General features: G+C 38.8%; 1 protein-coding gene across 5 annotated transcripts in view; it reads left to right on the forward strand.

Moving 5' to 3' along the window:
* Positions 1–15,174, forward strand: part of BCO2 (beta-carotene oxygenase 2) — an 87,146-nt gene that overhangs the window by 38,537 nt on the left and 33,435 nt on the right. For 2 of the 5 annotated variants that reach the window (XM_030538022.1, XM_030538017.1), the window contains one exon: positions 107–218. The exons of 2 other annotated variants lie outside the window; for them this stretch is intronic. In XM_030538022.1, the coding sequence (XP_030393882.1) occupies positions 107–218 (112 nt within the window). Of the gene's footprint in view, positions 1–106; positions 219–9,362; positions 9,626–15,174 lie in introns of those variants that run through there. One more of the 5 variants, XM_030538021.1, reaches the window with a different exon arrangement.

Consider the following 15,174-nt stretch of genomic DNA (forward strand, 5'->3'; position numbering starts at 1 on the left):
AACCTTAATTTTAAATAAAATCTAAAATGCAGGTCCAAACTGCAAAGTTTCAAATTTCTAAGAACCTGTACTACCATACATTTTTTTCCATGTGTTTTGTTACTAGAATGAAGCTTCAGAAAGTCCTCAGTTGTCCTCCCTGGAAAGACCAGACTTGGCTCTTTCTGAAAGTTCACAGTCACTTTACAAACCTGAAGTACTGGAAAAGGTTTTAAATGGTGATGTATTAAAAATATTCAGATTTACTCAAACATATAAATGTTGACATGAATCACTCAATTCAAGCCTTTGAAATAAAATAAATATTTGTATTAACAGATATGAACAAGGAAATTAATAACCTGTTGTCAAAATATGCCAATATTTTAAGGCAAGTCAGCTTTAAACTTTTTGTACAATTTTTATATACTTAATATAACCTGAGATAATTCTTGTTTCTTAAAATATTTTTAGTCTAACTACTTGGCAACCTTGAGATGTGGATAGGATGCAATGTGGTTTGATGGGCTAATGCTTTCTGCTGTATTGGGTGTAATTCTCCCCTTGATGTAAGCTCATAGTTCTGACTAGTGTTAGAGTATTGCCAGATTGATCACAAAAGTTTATTTTTAACTTCAGAACAAAATACAAAATCCATCTTTTTGCCCTAGCCTTCCTACATGCTGACACTGGAATACAAATACACTCAGTTCTTTTTATTGGAAAAACAAGATAAAAAACCTGCCAGGACAGGAAGACAGAAATATTGTTACTGGTTTTTTTTTAACTGGTGGAAGGCATTTGGATATTACAACGATGAGTGCTAATATAAATACCTAGATGATTGGTAGATAAAGGTGGGATATGGTGTGGTGAAGTGTCTGCAGTGTCAAGAAACTGCAGAAGGAAAAAAATAACCCTAAATCCTGAAATAACAAACTCCTCTATTTAGTCTGTGAAACTGAAGAGTTAATTTAGTCATATATTCCACTGACTAATAGACAGCAGATTTATAAGCAAAGCATTAAAGCAATTCCAAATATCAGTAGTAGTTGAGAATGTTTAATATTTTTAAGTATTTAGTTTAACATTAGGTTTTTTTCCAATTAAGTGAGAGAGCGGCAATGGATGCTTCTTATGTACAAGAGCTTGATGGAATCTTGAAAGAAGCGAGGATCATAGAAAATCACTTGAAGCAGAAAAGAGAGAGTCTGAGACACAGATTCACAGTCATTGCAAACACCTTGCAAAGCAAAAATTGATTTTGTCTGGCAAATAAGCTGAAATGTAGGGCACAGAGTGTTGGTCATGTATGGTGTTGTATACTAGAACATACGCTGTAAGGGAAGATGCAGGGTTTCATACATATTTAGTTTTCTGTATGTACCTTTAACAGTTCAAGCAATTTTTAACACTTTTGGAAGCAGCATACTTTATTGAAACATAGCAAAAGAAATCAAAACAAAGAGAACAGACAGTAATTAGTGCAGTGGTAATTAGTGGTACAAAACACTGATCTCCATGATAAAACCCGTGCCTTTTAAGTGGTTTTAAAAATCAAGTCATAAGTTTGTCATCTTTACTGACTTGCTTATGCTGAGCCCTGGGTTCCCTTCTCTTGAGCATGTTGAAGAGATGCGAAAAACAAACTAAAGGGAGCCTGGATATCCTAGGGCTTGGAGCTATCACAGGAGAACAGAAGCGGGGGATTTTATCAAACATTGTCATGATTAAATTTCCCCCTCAGAACTTATGTGACATTCCTTATCAAACTTGGCTAACAGTATAAATGAAAATAGCCTTTAAATTTGTTTTTCCACTTACTGATTTTCTGTTATTGTTTGTTTCTATACTGCGGATTTGATTCTACAAACAATTCTTACTAGAATAAATTTTTTTTTTTTTTGGTCTCAGAACATAGAGAGAGGAAGGAAGCTTTGGAATGAGGGAGCTATCAAGGATCTTATTCCGTGAAGAGTGTAAAAATAGCTTTTGGCAAGATTTATTTGAAAATACATTTTAGCTCTTCTATTGATTTTAAATGAATCATAGGTATCATTAACAGTAGTTTGGGTCACATTGCCAAATTCCCAGGCAATATGTTGAAAATTAACCCCATACTATGTCAGTATTGTGTGGCGTATATACAATTTACTTAATACTTAAATAGCATTTGAACAATTTTTCTTCACTGTTTATTGACTGAGTTCAAACGATGATTCATAAAATGTACAGGATATCATTTGTGCAGTTTGCCAGACTAATGTAATAAAGAGAACCACTAGAAAGTCCTGTAGGATGATGCCTAAATATCTTTGAAAATCTGAACCTTAGTCTACTTCTTACTTTGCATCCATTTTATAAGAATATTACTTTAGCTTAACAATTTTACCTATTCTCTTTTAAAATAAATTATTATATTGCTGTTAAGGGGTACTGTAAAAGGTTAACTAGGGAGAATGGGAGAGGTATGTATAAGACGACTAAAGTTTGTAGAATGTCATGGTAGCTGTAGTCATAACCTTCATAAACTTAAGTTTACAGATGGCATCACCGTTAACATGTTAATATTTAATGTGTACTATTATGGATTGTATGTTTGTTTTGCCAGACCTTCCACCTTAACTTAGACAAAATCAAAATGTGAAGACACTGGAAGATATTATCAACCTTAATTTAGAAATAATACCAACTAATGTAATATTTTTGTTTACTAGTCTAAAATGTTTATCTTAGACTAAGAATTTGACTTTAAAAAAAAAGGAAGAAAACTTGAAAAATTGTGGTTATTTATAGTTTCACAAAACTCCATCCAAAATGTTTACTTTATAAAGTATAATGACGATAAAAAAGACAGGTCAGCACTCTTGTTTCTGAATGTTTTTTGTTTTGCTGCTTGGGGTGGCAGAAAAGCTGGAGCTGACTCTGATTGGTGCCAAGCATCCACAGCTTCCACTAAAGTCAAAGGGAGTTCATTGTAGGTGCCTACATCTGTGGTAATCGGGCCACTTATTTAGGCACCTAACTATGGATTTAGGTGTCTAACTTCAGGCATGGAAGTTTGAAAGTTTTTTGGTCATAACATTTACAGTATCAATAAAGAGTAGAGCTCACAAAAGACCCACTGGATTGTATAGTTAAATTCTTTGCCAGTAAAATTATTTTTTACAGAACGCTGTCCGATACTATTACTTCTGCAGTGCTTTGCAAAATTCTAAAATCTATTTAATAGGACTATAATTTATAGATATAAGTGCACATCTTTTAAGTATGATTGCACAGTCAGGCATTAAGGTGCAATTAAATGCAAGGTGTTCATCTCTGAAGAATCATCCTTGTTTTTGTGTAGTCATGTCTTATTCTTTTTGCATCTGAATTGCTTCATGTAAAATATTCATGACTTATGTCACCAAAGGTATAATCATCGGCAGAAGATGTTACATATGTTGGAACTCTGTTCTAGTGAGTGTGCTTTATAGTCCAAAGACACATTGAAAGTAGTCATTTGTCATGTCCATAGTACCTGAACTTAGACAATAAACTATACACTGCATAGTTAAATGAATTGTCAAAAATAAAAAAAAATTCTTATGACGTGTTTTGTTTTTTTTAATGGGCAGACATGAAGTTTGTCTGACTTTGAAATAGTTACTTATATGCATTTCTAAAGTGCTTATCATCATATTATCTGGGTAGCAAATACATGGAATTAAAGATAGATTTGTTCTTCTTTGGAGAAATTTAAACATCCATCTCTTCCCTATGTGTATTTAGGCAACTGCTAAAGGAATGTTATCAACTTGGTTATTTAAAAAAAATCAACTCATTATATAAAGTTTTAGCTTCTGTATAGAACATCCTTTAAAATAGTATGTCCAGAATCTTTAGAACATTTCCTTAGAGAAAAAGGTTTCTCCTTCCCTGTTGATTTTATAGAAGTCTTTTCGTCAGTGTAGAAACTGACCGACTGGCTGACTTCATGTTTCAGTTTCTCCCAGTTGAAAAAAGAATCTGCAGGGACCATCTTACTGGCTAAAAGTATCAATATCCTCCTTCTGCGTGCCTGTTGGCTGCCTGTTAGTGTTCTGCACAGCTTCTATATAGATAGTAGTGTTCATAGCACAGTAGTTTCCTTGCTGATTATTTTAGTTCCTCTGTCTGATATACCAGAGTATCATGTTGCTGTTTTTATTATCTTGTCCACATTGTTGGTGATATTTCTTTACTAATCGCCTTTCTCAAATATCTCAAGATTTACTGGGGAAATAAACAAACAAAACTGTCTTTATCACCTACAATGAATCTAGAAGCTGCTCCACATTGTCACTGAGGAATGAATTACCTATGAACTCCAACTGGCACCTTTCCCATCACAATCCGCTTTCCAGTTTTACTGAGGGATGTTTGAACTAAAAATTAATTGGCTTTAAAGCTGCCAGATCTGATCAGCAAAGCTCAACTGGCAATTACTTTTCCTTTAAGCTTCTCCCCTACTGTTTAAACTGTACTGCCTTAGTAAGATTAAAAAAAAATGTAAAATCTCACATCAATGACAGAATATAAATCTACTTTTAAAAATAGCAAATAGTCCTAGGGTGAAATATTAGCCGTGCTGAAGTAAATGAGAGTGATTTTATCTCTGCTCTTTAAAACTTTCTTTTTGGTAGTAGGTGTGGAGAGGCAGAAGGGAAGGGGTGTGGTCACATCCTCTTCTTCTTCTGTGGTATCTCCATTACAGGAGGTTGGCAACCGTAGAATCCATTCTGTAGAGTCCTTTGCTAATGTTTTTGTGGATGAATAGTCCTTTTGATCTACCTAGGATACCACATCATCCATCCAAATATCTTTTTATGCTTCATACTTTTCTGTTATTAACTTTCCCTTCCAGTGCCCGTGAACATGCATCATCTGCTGAACTTCTTAAAAATTGCCCTGTAAATCAAATCTTCCTTTTCATAAGTTCTTTAAATAATGTTTGCTGCGTTCCAATGAACTGCAATACTTTTTCATTGATTATGTGGTCTATCCATGATATTTTCAGAATTACTCCATAAGATACATAATTAAATGTAAGATTTAAGAGTTAGAATTTAGTCTCCAAATTTATGTCCCTTCTGATTAGATGTTTATTCTTCCAGAATGTCTTGCTCTTGCTGTTCTGGTGTTGACTTCAATATCCAATCTTCCATCTTTTGTAATGATGCTTACTGAGTAGTGATAATTTCTCACTTGCTGTACAGCTGTGGTGTTCACTGCAATCTTGCATGTTTTCCCAGAATCCTTCCTTTAACTACCTGAGTTTGTGTTCAGGGTTCTGTTTTCCCAGCAATAGGCATGTAAGGTACCGGCTTGTCTCAGCCCACGACAGATCCACTGGCACACCCAGCATCTCTTTTCAGGCAATTTTATTTTCCAAACATAAGCAAAAACAACAAAACAGTTACTCGGCCCACCATGGGCGACAAACTGCCAGGGAATTTTCCCCTTTGCCTTTCTCAGTCCTTTCTTGTGCAATAGGATGTGAAGCAGGAAGGCCCGAGAAAGGCAAAGGAGGAAATTCCCAGGTAGCTGTAGCCCCAGGGTGGGCTGGGGAACTCTTTTGTTGTTTTGGGATATGTCTACATTGCACTTTAATATCTGTGGCAATGAGTTTCAGAACCCGGCTCCATAGACTCAGGCTTGTGGAGCTTGTGCTGTGGAACTAAAAATTGAGCTATGTAGATGTTTGGGCTTTGATGGAGTATGGGCTTTGCAGCCCAGGGATGGGGATGGGCTCCTGTACCTGAATGTGTGTGTTATGTAAACTTTGTACACAGTAGGTTTTAGGGCTGCTACTTAGCAAGTCAGACTCCTGTACCAGATATGCATTGGCTACAGGGCTTCCTTCTCAGAGAGAGACACTGAATGTGTTGGGTATAAGATCCTTTAATGTACTGCCAGGTATGGCTGAGGATAGCCTAAATAAGGGAAGTTTCATACAGTTCCATGTAGTGGCTGAATAGTATAATAAAGTCTAGCATGCCATTACAGTCTACACATCTGTTTTTGGAATCAGCTTGACCGAGACTGTAGTAGTCCCAGGTTCTGAGACTCACTGCTGCAGGTTTTAAAACATAATGTAGACGTACCCTGGGGTTTGAAAAATAAAACTGCTTGAAAAGAGCTCTGAGTCTGGTAATGGGCCCTTCATGGGTTGGGGACAAGCCAGCACTTAAAAAGTGTGATAACACAATCTTTTAAAGTAGTGCAGGGAACTGCACCCTATGTTTTGAAAGATTCATTAGTGTTCTCACATGTTGCGTTTTGCATAATTACAAATGGAAACTATGTTTAGATCTGCATTTATGTGCATATGTGGATTGTGGCAATATATGTTCACTCTCTAGGCTGGGGCAAAACACTTTTTGGCCATTAATTACATAAAAACATAAGAGTGGCCATCCTGGGTCAGACAAAAGCTCTATCTAGCTCAGTATCCTGTCTTCCGACAGTGGCCAATGCCAGGTGCTTCAGGGGGAATAAACAGAACAGGTAATCATCAAGTGTTCCATCCCTGTTGCCTAATCACAGCTTCTGGCATCCAGGACCCTATATCCTTATCGAGACAAGCAACTGCAGGGGAATCAAGATGGACGGAAGGGACTATTACAGATGGAAATATAGTGAGGCAGATACATAACCCCACAGTTTTCACTCACTTTTTCAACTGTGTCACAACCTTTAGCTTCAAAAAGACTAGGAGAAGTTAGTATCCAAGTGTACATACATTCAGAACTAGCAATGTATATAATGGGATAATTCTCACTTAATTGTGTAATGAAGATGCAGCACAATTTTAAAACCACTTAATCTATGGTATATCATATTTACAGAGTATATGATAATGCAGTGTAGAAGTTTTACTGTAACAAGAAGTTGGGATGACAGTGGCAACCACAAGTGAATTGTGCATCTCATTCCAAATATGGTCAGAAAAGTTTTTCATACTTCAGCATCATATATTTTGTATAGGCACATACTTCACAAGAAGAAAAAATATTTCAGAACAAAAATGTTGAAAGTATCTCTTATATCCCTCCACCAGTGCCTTAATTATTGTGAATCTACCCAGTTAGCACTCTGAGAGAGAAGAAAACAAAAACATAACATCTCTAAAAATGACCTAAAGTAGCTTTTCTACATGAGAAGGTTTTACAGCTTTAATCTTGGAAACTCCTGGGGTTAGAAGCATTGCATAATGGGGAGTCTCTTCATAATGGTGTGAACTCATGGTTTTAGGTTTGAAGGGCCAGGAGGTGTGAGAACATAAACGTGTCACTAGTGCAGGACTGAATATTCCTATCCTGGGCCATAGGCTATTGTAAATTTTTTGAGGAAAGAACAACTTCCTATGGCTGCATGACATCTTTTTTTAATTATGTCATTTGACGATAAGAAGAGAACCTGTGGGATATGGATTTGTGGGCATAGTGTAGGTGAGGTGGCCAAGGTTTTATGAGAAATTTCATATGACTATTGCCACCACACAGTGTGTATGTAATCTGTATCAGATGCCATGGCAAATCTAAAAGAACTGCACCTCCTGCTCTGTCATCTAACTTTCAGTGCACATCACAAGTTGCTTATTTTAACTGTACCTTTATGTAGGACTTATATGAATGCAACAAGTATTTATCTCAATAATTCAGCATTACTATATTTATTTCCCCTATTTTAATACACACTTTTTTTAATTTGACATTTTAAAAATATATTGCATATAATAGAAATATTTATGGAGAGGAAAAATTAATTATAAATCAGACAAATGCACTATTATCAGAGTATCACAACTGTGACATTTCACATTTCTTTTTCTGAAGCAACTTCAAGAGTGACTTTACAATTTGTTATAGTTCGCTATCTGCCTATTGTTTAAAAACAATTTAAACCCTTATGCTAGCTCCAGTTCTCTGAACTGCTGCTGTGACCACAGAAGTGCTTTCTAAATGGCCAAGATCTTTAGAGAAAATACAATGGGGACATCTTGTCTCCTCTCCAAGGCAAGAGTTACTGTTGTAGTGGTTGAGTCCATTGAAAGCTGCTCAATAGTGTCAATGCTGAGGGATAATTTGAATGTGCTATTAAAGCACACTGCAATCTCCTTCATTGTTGAATGCAGATCTTTACATGTCTGGTGAATGAGACCTGAATGGTCTCTAATTCATTAAAAAATGTTTTGCACTTTTAAAGAGAGGAATGCGCTCTTTATCTGACAAGCCATTGGTTTCAGTTAACCGTTAAAATGATACTTTGATCTTTCCAGATTTTCTCTGTAAAATAAACCGGAACATAACACATCATTGGTTGACATCAGGTTTTCAAATAAATATACTAATCATATTGTGGTGCAAAGTGATCACTGCTGTCCAGTACAATATAGTGTGTGGAGAAAGGCCCACCTTCTTCTAAAATAGAATATAGGTTACGATCAGTGGCAGGATATCAGATTTGACTATTGGTCTAATGTGATATGGCAAATGGTATGTTCTAAAATTCTGAGATGCTTCAGAGTCTAGGTAAAAAAGGTCACCCAGCTCCTAAAATGACTGCTGAGACTAAGTGGAAAGGATTTTTGAAAGAAAAAGATGCCATCCTTTATCAAGGTTGCTTGGAGCCCTGAGTACCTGGGCACATATATTGTTTCTTCCCTCCTTATGTGCATTCCCACATCCCTCAGCACCACTCGCAATAAAGTATCATGGCATCAGTACTACTGCGACCTAACTTATGCACCTGATAACTCCATGCTTCAATTTGTTAATATAAAATAGGAATAGTGCCATATGTGAATGTTTTGAGGTTGTCTCATGTTTGGAAAGTATTTTGCAGAAACAGTTTAAAAAACACTAAGTGCTAATAATTCTATATCAGGATCTGAACAGAACAGTCTCTGCTGGGAGCCCCTGACATTCAGTAGCATGCATCCGACGAAGTGGGTATTGACCCACGAAAGCTCATGCTCCAAAACGTCTGTTAGTCTATAAGGTGCCACAAGACTTATAGAAAGAAATCTTCTAAAAATGTTTAAATGTATTACTGGCAGGTGAAACCTTAAATTAGAGTGAATAAATGAAGACTCGACAGACCATTTTTGAAAAGTTGCTGACCCTTGCTATACATCATTCATATACTCACCTAGCCCAATCTGCATAAGGACATAAACACCGCTGAGCTGCCTAGAGCAACTGATATCTCCAGAGCAGCAGCTGTGCTTTTGCCTTAGGATTTATTTCTAAGGGAGACTGGTTCTTAGAATAAAGTCGCCCCCGCATGAACAGCTAGAGCACTGCATGTGCACTTAACCACAATGCGGGTTTAGCTAGCTAGCTGCACTGTGCAGGCTCATCCCTACCATTGTACAGACAGACACTCAAGACTTTTATTCTGAAGTGATGGCCTCAGCCAGTCCTAGTCAACACATCCATCAGTGCTAGCTGCACAGTAGCACTTGAGCACTTGTACCTTTCCCAGGTCCCCTTGGCTCTGAGGCTTTCTCCACAGCTGAGGATCTTCCAGATGTTTTCCCAAATCCTTCTGTTTGCCATCAATCTCCTGCCTGCAAATGTGGGACATTTCCTCTGCTGTTTGCTAAAATCCATCCCAGGTAAGAATCCCCTTCTCTCTCTCCTGCAAAGGGGCTGAGAGATCTCCTGCTCTTAGAACAGCTGCTGGAGACAGGTCAGTAGAGGAATTTTATTTCTAATAGAAATTAGGAATTACATGATTCAAGGAGTTTGCTAGACAGCATGGAGATCCCTAGTTATTTTGCAAGCCAATAAACAGGAGGGGCAAATGCATTGCACAGATTATATCAGATTATAAATGGAAAATGCAGGTTGAGAGCTGGGGAAACCATCAGTAAACAGCAGCGTCTCTGCAGGGAGTCTATTGTATGAGGGAAATATCAGTGAGTTGTGACAGGGATATGGCTGCTGGGGGCAGGAGTCCCCACTGAAGTTTTGATCACCCACCGTTGGAACACCCACCACAGGAGGCAGGAAGAAGCCACCATACGGAGTTTCTGTGCAGTAGCTCCAAGGGACTCAGCAATGTATGCTACCATGACACAATTTGAAATCTGCTGCTGCTTGCTTAACAGAGACATCTGTCATAACCCATTGAGATCTGGAGGTGAGCTATAAAAGAAAGGAATTAACCAGATTCCCTGCTGAATTTTCTTTGGTAGAAAATTTTTGGATATTTTTCCAAGCCTGTCTTGTGATGATGTTATCCAGTGTGTATCTCAGAATACATATTTAGGAGCAGCTGCAGCGTCTAACTCTTTAATCAAATCTGTTGCTAAATTAGTGAGGAATGACAAGAAATCCAATATCAGTCAGTTCTTTATCAGAATGAAGATGGAAAATATAAAGACGGAATTATCAACACAAAATGTCTTAGGAATGTTAGCTCTGGGCTTCAGTGCTATATGTAACAACCTCTGGCCCCACCATTTCAGATCTGGTAAAGTAAAGTGTTTTCCATTGAAAGATCCAATACTGCATGTGTCTATGGCCTTGTGTTATATTTTGATAAAAGAGCTATATTTCTCCACACAAAGCTATCAAGGCAGCGTGTATGTGAAACTTCCACAGTTCTAACTTACAAAGGCCGTGATACATTTGAAGGTGGATTCTTGAATCACTCTATAATTTGGAGTGGGGATCTCTTGGTTAGTCCATTCCTCAGCATCTCCCCCTACCTGCTTTCATTATACCTAAGTCATCCTTAAAGGTGAGCTCTACAGGAGGCACATGGGACTGTGCCCTGTTTTGATTCTTTGAGTGGGGCAAAAAAGGCCCGAGGTTCCCCTCCTACCCTCCTATCCGCTTTGTACCTAATTGGCAATACTAGGTCTTCCCAGTCTTGTTTTTGTTGGTAGTCTGGTTGGAGACCCCATGGAAGTAGAATGAGATTTCTCAACTCCTAGCTGAATACTGAATCTGTAACAAGATATTTTCTTCCTGCTGTTTCTTCAGGCATTTGAGTGAAACAAAATCCCTAAACAGTCTGAATAACAATCCCTTCCTCACTCTAGCTGGTATCACTTCTCTGGAGTCAGCCATAATCCTGCTAGCTCTCCAGTAATCCATAGTTTTCCATAAAAAGGATTTTGAGGGATTTCTGATTAAAACAAACATTTAACAAAGAATACATTAGGCTTTGTTCATCTCGTTAAGATGCAGAGTACAGAGGCCACTTCTTTTCCTTTTGTATGTTGCCTTTTTCTAGTGGTATCGGTCTCCATTTTAAGATTATATCACTTTATGGTAGTTTTGCCACCTGCTTGCCTTACTGTTAACTGTTCTAAGGCTATAAATGTAACAATGCTCTCAGCTTAAGCTTCTGTGGACAAACCCAGCACCTCTTTGAGCCAAACTCTGCTTAAAAGAATGCAATGTGATTTGTCCTTGAATTCTGCCCAAATCTGATTTATGTGAGTTGGGGGGAGGGGCGTTGTGGGGGAGGTTAGGTGATTAGAGATGAGCTAGGGAACTCACGTTTTGGAGAGAGGGAAAAATCTACAGAACAAGGAAACCTAGGCAGTCTACTCAGTTCCCCTTCTGGATCCTAGACCATAACAACTCTGCAGAAATATCTATTTAGTGGAACTAGTGCCTCTCTGTTTAAAATTTTGAAATGAAAATGTTTTACTGCTAGACTATCTAAACCAACTCCTCTCTAAATGCCTCTATCCGTCAGTATTGCCCTCAGATTTCAGCTTGTATGAAAAGACTCACTCTCTTTCTTTCTAATGGATTTTTATCAGCACTAATGTTGGGATTTGATGAATTACTTACGTGGGATTTAATATAATTTAATTGAGTTTTAAGAGGGAGAGGCTGCTGTATGCTACAGGATAATTACTTTAGCCCTGCAGCCTGATTTACTTATCTAGCTGCCCTCTCATATTAGAGATCTAATCAGGATTTGAGGATTGGTGAGCCAGATAGCCACATTGTAGGAGGGTAAATTGCCACATCTCTTCTGGGCAACATGCAATCTTACCTATCCTTAGTAGCAGATCTGAACAAGCAAGCTTACAAAAGTTCAGCTTCAGCTTGTCAACCAGTTTCTTTTGAATTGTTCTTCCTCTGTTCTCTTGTACTGATTGCTGAATTTGTCTCCAAAGAAGTAGACATCCGGCTTTGGAGATTTACAGATCATTTGTGCAGCAATTTAATTTAATCTCAAGGATTAAAGGAGGGAGACTGGAAGATACAGTTGAGGTGGTGAAAGTGACCGGTCTGGTCAATAGGAATTGCTTTGTGATAGGAAATGCCACCTCATACTAGATGGAAATTTAATACTGTCTAGAATTTCTTCAGCCTCAGGCCTTGCTTGAACTAGGAAATAGCTCTGTTTCAGGAAGGGGCTTAGCTGTACCATTGCTGGCTACTGTTTGTCCTTGTTACGCTTACAGCTAAACCTTAGTCAGCACAGGTTAATCTAAACGAAATGCTGAACCACATCTGTCCTCTGTGCTGATGAGGCCTTGCCAGCTGGGCTGCTGAGCCCACAAACTGAATAAGTGTTGGTTTAAGAGAGTTGTCCTCAGTCTGTGCCTGCCATGAGGCTGCTGCACCTGTTAACTGGGATGTGTGGCCAACATTTGAACCAGGGAATTCCTCTGAAATGCTTCTCCTCAGTCTGTGATGCACATGATATTCCCTAGGTAAAATCTGCCCATTCATGCTCCAAATGTGGTCCACAGTCCAATCTCAGCAGCTGGTTTATATTGGTCATGTTTTCAGCTCTCTCTGCAAGGCACAGGGTCAGAGACTGAGGTCTAAAGTCCCCTGGGAGCAAAGATTCCCCCTGTAGTGTAGAAGAATTGGGTAGTATCCCTTTAAATAGTTTGTGAACTCTCTAGTAGCCCTCACTGTTTCTTATGTTTCAGAAGCCGCAGGATCCCTGTGTGTATGGAGCGAGGCCTAGCATGTTCAATCTTCATAAAGCACCCCCAACTGTGCTCAAATAGTTCCTTCATATTACATTTGTTGGGTAAAGAGCAAAAGACACAACACCCCCTTACAGGATAAATAGGTAGCTCAGTTAGCCGGGGGGGGATCAACCTCCAAGCCTACTGCAGCCCACCTGGGCTCTCCTGCCAGCGTCCCTTCTGTTGCTCTCCTGACTTCCATTCTCCTGCATCATATCTTTGCTGTTCCTACCTTTCAGGGCTTGGCCCAGCTGCATGTCGAAAGCCCAAGAAAAGCTCTGCATGTCATTTTATTTCTTCAAATAACCACGTTTCCTCATCTCTTCCTACGTGCTCAGCTCCTTGTGCTTTGCCCAAATTCCTGGTCTGGCTGCTCCCTTTGTCTGCCTGCTTGCCCCAGCATGCTGGCTCCAGGTTGCCCCTTCACACAGAATAGCCTCCTAGTCAATGTGCACTAAGCAACGTCCCTTTCCTCTTTAAGGGTTCCTTTCCCCATACCTCTTTCTACTGTGTGTAACTGCAAGCTCTGGGGACAGGCACTGTCCCTTCCTGAATGTCAGGAAAGCATCCAGGACATTGTGGGGGTTACCATAGACTTAATAATACCATGAACCACCTCAGCCCACTCTATCCCGGTCTATAGCAGGAAGAATTGCCCATTGCTGACAATGGGTGCCAGCACTGGGCTAACAGCAAAGATACAGCGATCTAAACTTTTCAGCATGATTCTGGAAACCCTTGGTGAACCCCTGCTTGGTTTAAGTTTTAACCACAGGTGTCTGAAACAAAACTTGTGCTGGACTGAGGAATGTGGGAGCTGCAAACTATCACTTAAAGGTGGGGCTCAAGGTTTCTGATCCTGCTTGCAGTCAGTGCAATTGGTATAAATCTGGAAAGAGCCAGTTTAAAGCAAGATAGGGTGAGCTTTGTCTCACTGCTGTAGAGAGTAGTCTGTTTTTTCTCTCTCTGTTTTGCGGTTCTTGTGTGTTATTGTTCTGAATTCTAAGGAATGAAGTGTTGTTATGTTGCATCCTTTCAGCAAGGGTATTTATGTGCTTATCTAATTATCTGTGTGCTGTGAACATAACATCACTGATGTCCATAATTTCACTTGGACTCTGCTAGTTGTTAAACTGTGATGCTGAACTTGTGACTGACATCCATTGTTAGCAGTGAGCAATTTTTTAGTGCAGACCAGATTCACAGATTTCAAGAACATAAGAATGGCCATACTGGGTCAGACCAATGGTCCATCTAGCCCAATTGCCAGTGTTCTGACCGACCAGTGCCAAATGCTTCAGAGTGAATAAACAGAACAGGGAATTTGGAGTGATCCATTCCTTGTGGTCTAGTCCCAGCTTCTGGTAGTTGGAGGTTTAGGGACACAGGGAGCATGGGATTATGTCCCTGACCATCTTGGCTAGGAGCCATTGATGGATCTATCCTCTGTGAACTCAGCTACTTCTGTTTTGAATCCAGTTATACCTTTGACCTTCACTACATCCCATGGCAATGAGTTCCACAAGTTGACTGTATTTTGTGAAGAAGTACTTCCTTTTGTTCGTTTTGAATCTGCTGCCTATTAATTTAATTGGATGACCCCCAGTTCTTGTGTTATATGAAGGGGTAAATAACACTTCCCTATTCACTTTTTCCATACCATACATGCTTTTTTATGTATGCGTATAGATCTCAATCATATCTCTTCAGTCATCTCTTTTCTAAGATGAACAGTCCCAATCTTTTTAACCTCTCCTAGTATGGAAACTTCCATACTCCTAATAATTTTTATTGCTCTTCTCTGTACTTTTTCCAATTCTAATATATCTTTTTTTAGATGGGATGAGAAGAACTGCCCACTGTATTCAAGGTGTGGGCATATATGGATTTATATAGTGGCATTATGATATTTTCTGTTTTATTATCTATCCCTTTTCTAATGGTTCCTAATATCCTGTTAGCTTTGCTTGGCCTTTGCTGCACAGTGAGTGGATGTTTTCAGAGAACTATCCCCAATGACTCCAAGATATTGTTCTTGAGTTGTAACAGCTAATTTAAACCCCATCGTTTTGTGTATATAGTTCTTAGCCAGAGGAAACCATTGTGATCATCCATTCTGACCTTCTGCATAATGCAGGCTGAAGAATTGTACCTAGCCATTCCTGCATCCAACACAATACCTTGTGGTTGAAGGGAAGTGGATCTTTTAA

This window comes from Gopherus evgoodei, chromosome 19 (assembly GCF_007399415.2).
Source record: "Gopherus evgoodei ecotype Sinaloan lineage chromosome 19, rGopEvg1_v1.p, whole genome shotgun sequence".
NCBI lineage: Eukaryota > Metazoa > Chordata > Testudines > Testudinidae > Gopherus > Gopherus evgoodei.